General features: G+C 56.1%; 3 protein-coding genes across 3 annotated transcripts in view; all 3 read right to left on the bottom strand.

Annotated features, from left to right (window-relative positions):
* P884DRAFT_327347 (uncharacterized protein) overlaps positions 1–912 on the bottom strand; it is a gene marked incomplete at its 3' end in the record, with an annotated part of 1,600 nt that extends 688 nt beyond the window's left edge. The window contains exon 1 of the mRNA XM_069445530.1: positions 111–912. Coding sequence (XP_069300584.1) covers positions 111–883 — 773 coding nt within the window. The 5' untranslated portion in view covers positions 884–912. The remainder of the gene's footprint in view (positions 1–110) is intronic.
* Positions 913–1,594: 682 nt separating this feature from the next.
* Positions 1,595–3,086, bottom strand: P884DRAFT_327346 (uncharacterized protein). Its single transcript, XM_069445529.1, has 3 exons — positions 2,910–3,086; positions 2,558–2,761; positions 1,595–2,376 (listed from the first exon to the last, which is right to left on the bottom strand). Exons 2-3 carry the CDS (start codon positions 2,755–2,757, stop codon positions 1,980–1,982), a joined length of 597 nt encoding a protein of 198 aa, XP_069300583.1. The 5' UTR covers positions 2,758–2,761; positions 2,910–3,086; the 3' UTR covers positions 1,595–1,979.
* A 1,876-nt stretch (positions 3,087–4,962) lies between these two features.
* On the bottom strand, positions 4,963–7,295 carry P884DRAFT_78892 (velvet factor-domain-containing protein). The gene is made up of 6 exons (XM_069446087.1): positions 6,839–7,295; positions 6,624–6,678; positions 6,474–6,553; positions 6,119–6,387; positions 5,743–6,043; positions 4,963–5,658 (listed from the first exon to the last, which is right to left on the bottom strand). The coding sequence occupies exons 1-6, from the start codon at positions 7,156–7,158 to the stop codon at positions 5,409–5,411; spliced, it is 1,275 nt and encodes a 424-aa protein (XP_069300582.1). The 5' UTR covers positions 7,159–7,295; the 3' UTR covers positions 4,963–5,408.
* Between the last annotated feature and the right edge of the window lie 905 nt (positions 7,296–8,200).

Genomic DNA, 8,200 nt, shown 5'->3' with positions numbered 1-8,200 from the left:
GAAAAAGAAAAAGAAAAAGAAAAAGAAAAAGAAAAAGAAAAAGAAAAAGAAAAAGAAAAAGAAAAAGAAAAAGAAAAAGAAAAAGAAAAAGAAAAGGAGACGGAACGTACGGCTTCCGCTTGATGATGGTCCGCTTCAACACAACGTCCACGTCCTGTTCTCTCACCCGGTCCCACCGCATCCCCTCGGGCAGTGGATCATGATGGGCAGAGAGCGGCAGGTCCCCGATCCGGAAGAGCCACTTGCCGCAAAACTCCCACGCCGTGCCCGGCGGCTCGTTGCGCGACTTGCGCATCCTCACGCCGCGCGCCAGCAGTCCCTGGCGGACCGACTCGTTAAGAGACCCGACCAGGACTTCGGCAGCCCCATCCCCAGTCCCGGCCCCGGCCGCCGCGATGGCCCGGATGCGCCGCAGGACCGCCACGACCAGGTCCAGCGCCTCCTCGTCCCGCTCCGTCCTGCCCGCCCACCGAGCATACCCGCTGCCGCCGCCGCCGCCGCCGCTACTGCCGCCACCACGTGCTGCCGCTGCCGCTGCCGCTGCCGCTGCGGCGATGACGGCCTCGGGCTCCGTCTCGTGCCGCTCGCCGTCCTCGAGCGACGAGTACACCAGCACCTGCGTGTCCGGGGCGACGGAGAGGTCGACGTACGCGACCGCCACGTGGTCCCCGAGCGCCTCGGAATCGTAGTCGTAGTCGTGGTCGTGGTCGTGGTCGTAGTGGGCGTGCAGCACACGGCCGTGCGGCGTCTTGCCGTACTGGGGAAAGTTTTGCACAATCTGCAGCTGGCGGAGGACCGGGAGGGAGTGAGGGAGGTGGGCTTTGAGGACCTCGAGGAGAGAAGGGGAGGGCGTCGGGGACTCGTGGATCTGTATGGCTCGCATCTCTGATCTCTTTCACCTTCAGGTTACCTAGGTAGTTACGAGAGCGATGAGGGGATCATTTCTCCTTCTTTAATTTTTTTTTTATTTTTTTAATTTTTTTCTTTCTTGGAGATGGAGAACCCAGACGTTGGGAGGGTTGGGTATTTACACGAGTAACTACCAAGTCGTGGGCCGGCCGGGACAGACGCCGACTTACGCCGTATGACTCTTCGAGGTGTGTGGGCTGTACGGGGTACGGACGTACTGAGGAGCGGATGCCGGTTAAGAAGGAATGCAGGTGCTTGAACTGTGCACGCTGTATGGCCAGGTGGGGCAGGGGTCCTTCTCGTCTCTTTTCGTCTCTTTGTTGCGTTATCATCCATGCATAAAGTTGGGTAGGTAGGAACTTATTTACCTACCTATTTGGGAATCTTCGGGACCAGAGCTGAGGTCAAAATACGAAAGTTAATGAAGCAGAGATGCAAACCGACGCAACCCTTGAGTAAGTATAGCTTCTGAATGTGCCGGCAGATGACAGAGTCGCCCCCCTTACCCTGAAGGCCGAAAAGAATGGTCCATGGCCAATCCATCTGTTCAAGATGCTCTCCCATGCGCTTCCTGTCGCCACGCCGAACGCCTCTAGTTCGATACCAGCAAGCCAACAACCACATCAAACTGTCGGTAAGATGGTGGCGAACACCGGATATTAGGATGCCCGACCGCATACGTATGGCCGGGGGATCGGTGATTGTGGCCCTCCCTCGAGTGTGGCTCAACACCATATACAAACTTCAAGTTGTTCCCACTCGATAGTGTGCCGCTGGTACTGCACTGCTCTTTGAAAAGGGGGGGAGAAGAGAGAATGAATACAGAAAAAAATAACCCCATCAAACCCAACCCGTCACTCATTTTCCAACGCCAATCCGGGGTATGAACATTGATGACTCAACAGAAACACCCAAGCAACGTACCACACCCCCCATCTCCGACCATACACATAAAAACACATGCAGACGGATATCCCCAGACAATCAAGCATTCGCCCAAAACGCCGCTAAAAACGCCCGCCCCCAGGTCCCATCGTCTGCCCTTCCCAGCCTCCCCCTTTGCTCCCGAATCATTTCTTACCGAGAAGGAAGTTTTTGCCCTTCTCTGCCCAACCAATCTCCTCCGACGCCGGTTGACTGCGGGCCGCCGGCACGGCCACGTCTTTATCGTCGTCGTCTTCGTCTTCGTCGTCGTCGTCGTCGTCGTCGTCTCCGCGGCCATTCTCTTTCGTGCTGCCCGGGGGGCTGGTCTTGTCCTTGCGCTCGCGCTCCTTGTCCGTAGGAGCGGCGGGGCCGGTCGCCGTCTTCTCCTTGTCCTTGTTGTCCTTGTCTTTGTCCGCGGCCGGGGGCGCGGGCGACCTCATCCGGGCCACGGGCGCCCCGTCCTCGGCGCCGCCCGTCTTGACGACGTTGCCCGTACCTCCGCGGCCGATGTGCATAGCGCCGTGGCTGTCGCGGCGGACGACGCTGTGTGCAGAAATAATAACAACGATCAGCTGCTGGTCTGGACTTCGTTGTCTTTGTGGTTTTGTCTTCCCCTCGCTTTTTTTTTGCCTATTGCCTTTTCTTCTTCCTCTTCTTTCTCCCCTTTTTCTCTAGAGGACGAGAATGAAGAGACCAATCAAATCTTTAGTGGGGTGTGACGTACGGCTCAACGTCCTGACGGCGGCGCTTCTCCTCGGCGTCGAGCCCGGCGGCGAAGTTGCCTGTCCCGCCGCGGCCCGTCGTCACCATCGAGGTCTTGAGAGTTGGAGTTTGGAGGTCCTCGGGCTTGAGCTGCGGCGACTTGGAGCTGTCCACGATGTTGCCGGCGCCCCCGCGGCCCGATGATTGAAGATGCGATGCCATCTCTCTGTGCTTGTCGTCAGAAACAAAAGAGCGGGTTGAGTAATGGTAATGTAGCGGTCGAGTGCCCGGCGTATGTTGCCAACAGACGTGGTAGAACTGAGCCTGACGCGCCCACGAAAGCTGCGGCCAGAGGCGGGAGGGCTTTTAACTACCTGATGTTACCTGGGAAGGCGCGCAAGAGACAAAAGCCTTTTTGAGTGACAGACGGAAAGTGGGTTATTTCCTAATTGCTTGGCTATACCTAAACAAAGTTGGTTTGGCGCGCTTGCAGAGAGACAGACCTGATCACAAGGATTGTAGTTTTTTTTTTTTTTTTTTTTTTTTTTTTTCTTCCGATTCCAGACCGCGTTCTCTCATGCTTGGTCACCAGGAAGGAAGATCTGCCCGCCTTGGCCTGACATTCACCTAGGCACCCTGGGTTTTCAGCCTGCCCCTCAATTGTCCCTCATTGGGAGTTGGGGGGGAGCGGGGGAGGGGAGGGGGCCTGCTCGACGCCGAGAGGAGGGGCACGGCGTTACAGGAGGTATGTACCTCACATATGCGGATCACGGAGTGGAGGTACCTTAACTATGTCTACCGCGCATCTTACATCGGCCGATCAGCGGGTTGGGTCGGACGAGTCTCCTTCGCCAATGGCAGCAGGATTTGACGCTTTGTAGACGCTCGATGGCGCCATCTAGTTGGCCACTTCTGGCCTGTAATTTCAGGTGGTAAGCGGGGCCGTATGCGTCTGCGGCTAGGGTAAAGGGCTGTGTGAGCTTCGAGTGAAAACAAGAACAAAAGGCAAACAAGAAGGAAAAAAGCGAAGATAATCGTGCAAACTGAAAACCCTCAACCGGAATTTGCTCTCGATCCCCGCTCTTTCGACGGTTGGCAGAGCAAGAACGCACTTCAGAGCGCCTTGTACGGTAAGTCCGTCCACTTGTGTCCCCATTCGTCTGTGTTACTCGATCATGGATGTTACAGTACCGACAGAGTAGCGCCAGAACACTCTGCATATAGTTACTGTTAGGTACCTATGTAGTAGGTAGGCACCTACAAACATACTCTCTGGAACCAGGGCAATTTTGTCCGACGCGAGCCGTTAGTTAGGCCTTGTCCTCTGCGCTTGCTGTGTACCGCGTAAATATACCAATCCAGTATGTTGCATGTACGTAATCCGTACATACGTACTGTACGGAGTATACCAGGGGGCTGGTGGCAGTTTTTACCTTGAAACAACCCCTCCATGTCACGCACAGCGCGTAAGCAACACGGCAAACGCTGCCCCAATGGGATGGAATCTGGTTGAGACACTCTTTCACAACGGTTTCTGTGTAACCGTTGAGCCCCAATGTCGCTAAGGTACGGCGGATACAGCTCTTCCGCCACTGGGGTTTCCGGGCGGGGGTGGCAGGCGAATGTCGTGCCTCGTCTCCTCCTTTGCTGGCATGCTTTGAATAATAAATTTCAGAGTGATCGACTCGAGGACCGAAGTGCGCTCCCGGCCACCTGCGTATTCGTGCACGCTTTTTTTTTATATAAGAAATGTCGCGTTACCTGAAATGGCATGGGAGAGCGCCGATAGGGTACCTAAGGTACTTTTTGTACTGTTGTGTATGAACATACATAGGATGTGTAGGTATCTCCCAATGTACTCTGCACACAAGTATCTTCCCTCCACGACTTGTAGTGTAAGGTGCATGGGAGCAATGCCAGTTGACGCAGTCTTTAGCAGTATGAATTTGAAACAGAAACCTAAAAATACAGCAGTGTCCATCTTGGCCGGGGTTTTGACCTGCAGGTGAGCGGAAACTTCCACATGGCGGCTGTGTCAACCTGGCCACGCCTTCTGCACGTCATACTTCCAGCGGTACCTCTCAGGCAGCCGCGCTAAGGTCGCGGAAAGGCTCGGTGTGACGCTGTGGCTTGCTGTACGGGCGGGAGGCTGTGATTGACTCTCGTGTACTAGTTCTGTGAGACAGTAAACTGCGGGTTTCAAATGTCAACAAGTAAAGGAAGCCTCGCGTGCTCTCATGGGAGCCAGAGCCCGCCGTAACGTCGGACCAGAAATCGGTTGGCCGAGGGAAAGAAGCAACCGTTGGCCTGTTGGATTGTAGTAAAGGCAGACCGAGATCGAATCTAGAACCAACGTACCCGATCTACCCAACGACACCACCGACCCAATCTACTGGGCTATTCATGAGGCTGTAAATGGGGTTCATACGTCGAGAAGAGCAAAAAAATGACGGGGAGATACAGAAAAAGGAAATAGCCAATGAACCTGTCGGCTCGCCTTCTACCCCTCTTTTGCTGAGCCCAGCTCAACTGGAAATGGTATCACCGCGGGATTGAATCATGACATTTTCCAAGCAATAGTCGTGTTGTCCAACAGAGAAAATAGAGAGTGATCTTCAGCGGACCAGAGGCGGCAGCAGCCCGCAACCCATTCAAGTTCTTTGTAATCGCACGTCTCGGCTGGACCCAGATTTCCACCCTGAAGGTGCAGGACTGGGCGAGGAGCAAAGAGGGCACGGGTGCTGCCCGATGCCCTTCGATGACAGGCCAAGAAAGACAGGATGGCCGTTCATTAATCTCGCCGGTTGTTATGACTGTGAGTTTGACCATGCTCACTGGAATGAACCAAAACATGAACATCTGGTCCATGCAGGCTAATCGTAATCGTCGTCGTCCTGGTTTGAGTTCTTATTCGGGTTGTCTTTGCGGATGGGGATCTTGATACCCTGGCTTGCGAAGCATTTGCTCAGAGCGGTACTCTCGCAAACTCCGGGAAACTTTTTGGCTGAGTAGACTTGGAAGACATCGCTGAAGACGGAGGCAAGAACAGGAGCCTTGCCGATGTTGACGGACCCGTTTCCCGACGAACCGGGGGCGCCAACGTTCACAAAGGAGAAGCGAAGCCTTGAATGTGGGGTTAGCTTAGCCCGCGAACTCGAAAAAGAGAGAGAGAGAGAGAAGAAAAAAAAAGGGGAGGGGGGGAAGTACCGGAAGCATCCCTCGGTGCGGACGCTAAGATCTTGCAATATAAACCAGATGCCAATCTTATCCTGGGTGTCCTGGAGGCGGAAAGCACTGGCGGCTAGGCTCCCAATCAGGTTACGCGTAAACATGCCCGAGGGCGGATTACCGCTGATGGACATGCGCTGAGGCATGCTGCCATACTGGGGATCGTATACACGCGGAGGTCCGTAAGGCGACGTTACGAGCTGGCCCAGGCCTTGCAGGTCGGCCTGCGGGTAATACTGATTAGGGGGTTGGTAGCTGGCCCCGTTTGGCGAGACGAAACCTGATTTCCCCGAACTTTGTCAACCGAAAAGATCCCGGAGCGTCCTGGAACAAGCGCACAAGATCAAAGACCTACCTTGGCCGTATGATTGCTGCATGCCGTAAGGGCTAACGGGTTGGCCCGGAGGAGGGTGATAGGCCATTTGCTGCGAGTAAGCGATATCCCGGCCGGGAGGCACCATGTGCGAATAGGCAGGCGAGGCCTGCTCGATTTGGGCGTAGGATGCAGGCGACGTGGACGATATCGAAGGTGTTGCCGTGGTATGGCGGACGAGGTTCACCTCCTTGAGAGCGTCCTCGGACCAGAGATCAACGTTGAGAACGTACATTGTGTGCTCAATCTCACTGTTCGAACGGGGGGGTTCGCGCCTGATCAGCCATGTCCGAGAGGAATGCGAAGAAGGCTCTCAGAGGGAACGGGGTCGCCCTACTTGCAATCGATTTCCTTCCCGGTTTTTGCATCTTTAACGATGAGTCTCACACAAGGCGGTGGCGTGATGGGACGGCGGTCCTGTCCGAGGGGTGTAAGCCTCCTGTCCGTCCGATGCCGAAGAAAGCAAGTCCAGAAAGGACAAGCGTACCTTATCGCCAAAACCACACATTCGCGCACGTTGTGGCTGTTGCACAACGTCAAGGCTGTCGGGCACCAAATTAGCGCCTCTCCACACGACCGGAGGATATACGTGACATGCATAGGCGCGCCCCCTCCCCTCCTCCCCCGGGTTCGCAGAAGGCAGAAAGCGGGCGGGCCGCCTCGGCAAGGAAGAAGAAAAAGAAAAAAGAGGAGTGTTCTTACGAGTATACCCGGCCCTGATCATCTTCGGAGGAGTACGGCTTGAGGTTCAGCTCTTGCTGCCGTCTCTGCTCAGGTGTGAGCGGGGCGCGTTCTTGGGATTGCGAGGAAGGCGGTTGAGGGGCGTCGCCGGGCTGCCCTGGCTGCAGTGCTCCGGGGCCCGTCATGGGGACGCTGTCTTGGTATTGCGCGTTCGGTGGGTGGATTGAAGGTAGCTGCGGCACCTGGGGCGGGGGATACGGCGGCTGGTGAGAGTGAGAGTGCGAGTGCATATCTGAAGGCAGCGGCTGCGCCTGGCTCGGCGGGTACGGCGGTTGGTGCATGTTGTAGGTTGCGGTCGGGTCCCTCGGGACCGCGCCGGTCGCGGGATCAGAGGCAGTCGTCGGCTGTTCCTCCGAGGGCGCGGGCGTGCTTTTTTGGACGGCGGCAAAAACAGAGTTCCGATCGGTCGGGAATTAACTCCGGGATAAAGCGGGCAGGTGTTGGCGGGCGCCTCTTCTTTAGGCGACTGCGTCGGCGTGGACTCGAGAGACCGAGGTAGGTCGGCGGTCGACGAGCGCGATTGCCCACTCTGTGGATTGAGGCTTAAGGTGGAAGATGCAAGCGGCGACGCGGAGACGCGGAGACGCGGCGTTGGCTTGCGACAGGACGGCCCGGGAGCGTGGGAAGATTGGAGCTAGGTGGGAGCTGCTAAGTATGTACGGATTATGTACATGTACATACCGTACACTGGGAGGCTTGAGCTTGGCGTTGAAGTGAAGGAAGCCCGCGGTGCTGCATATATACCCCGGATGCTCTGGCGAATGCAATCTGCCAGCAGATGAAACTGTCTTCAACGTCTTATGTTATTGCGCCCTGGTCGAGTGCCAGACGTATTCGGCTGAGGGTGACCGCCTTGGTGGGGAGGTGGTCATGGTCGTCAACCGCAACCCCATTTCGGGGACCCGGCTGAGCCTTGGCCCGCTTTGGGGTGTGTTTTGGACGCTAAGAGACCCCAAGGGCCGCCTGTTCTGGGAGTGGAAGGGGGGGACAGTTTAATGTTCTAGCGTTCGGCACTGTGCCGGGGAGCCTGAACCCCACTACGCAGGCAGGCACGCAGGAGCTAAGGCAAACCAGGCCGTACACGAACAGTATATAGTACCTGATCTTGTATGGAAGGAGCACTGGTACCTACAGGACTGTGCATGCCTAGCTAGGTAGGGAAGTATGTTCTGTACTGAACATACATCCAATATGCCACTTGGACTCGCAGTTGGGAACGCACTATGGCCACCCCGCTAGCCGGGGCTACGTAAGGTAGGTTCAGAGTACATACAACTAACCTGAGCCTCCACTCTGGCCGCCTGCTGCGGGCCCGCTCACGGA

This window comes from Thermothelomyces heterothallicus, assembly GCF_042370625.1.
Source record: "Thermothelomyces heterothallicus CBS 202.75 unplaced genomic scaffold P884_scaffold_3, whole genome shotgun sequence".
Lineage (NCBI taxonomy): Eukaryota > Fungi > Ascomycota > Sordariomycetes > Sordariales > Chaetomiaceae > Thermothelomyces > Thermothelomyces heterothallicus.
Note: the sequence above shows the minus strand (reverse complement) of the source record. Positions and strands in the feature narration are given on the sequence as shown.

Excerpts from the sequence above, each read along its gene's own strand:
- P884DRAFT_327346 (XM_069445529.1), bottom strand. The coding sequence starts at position 2,757 with ATGGCATCGCATCTTCAATCATCGGGCCGCGGGGGCGCCGGCAACATC. Across the intron at positions 2,377-2,557 it reads CGCCGTCAGGACGTTGAGCC|CGTCGTCCGCCGCGACAGCC; the intron begins GTACGTCACACC and ends TTCTGCACACAG.
- P884DRAFT_78892 (XM_069446087.1), bottom strand. The coding sequence starts at position 7,158 with ATGCACCAACCGCCGTACCCGCCGAGCCAGGCGCAGCCGCTGCCTTCA. Across the intron at positions 6,388-6,473 it reads GGGAAGGAAATCGATTGCAA|TGAGATTGAGCACACAATGT; the intron begins GTAGGGCGACCC and ends CCGTTCGAACAG. Across the intron at positions 5,659-5,742 it reads CGCACCGAGGGATGCTTCCG|GCTTCGCTTCTCCTTTGTGA; the intron begins GTACTTCCCCCC and ends CCCACATTCAAG.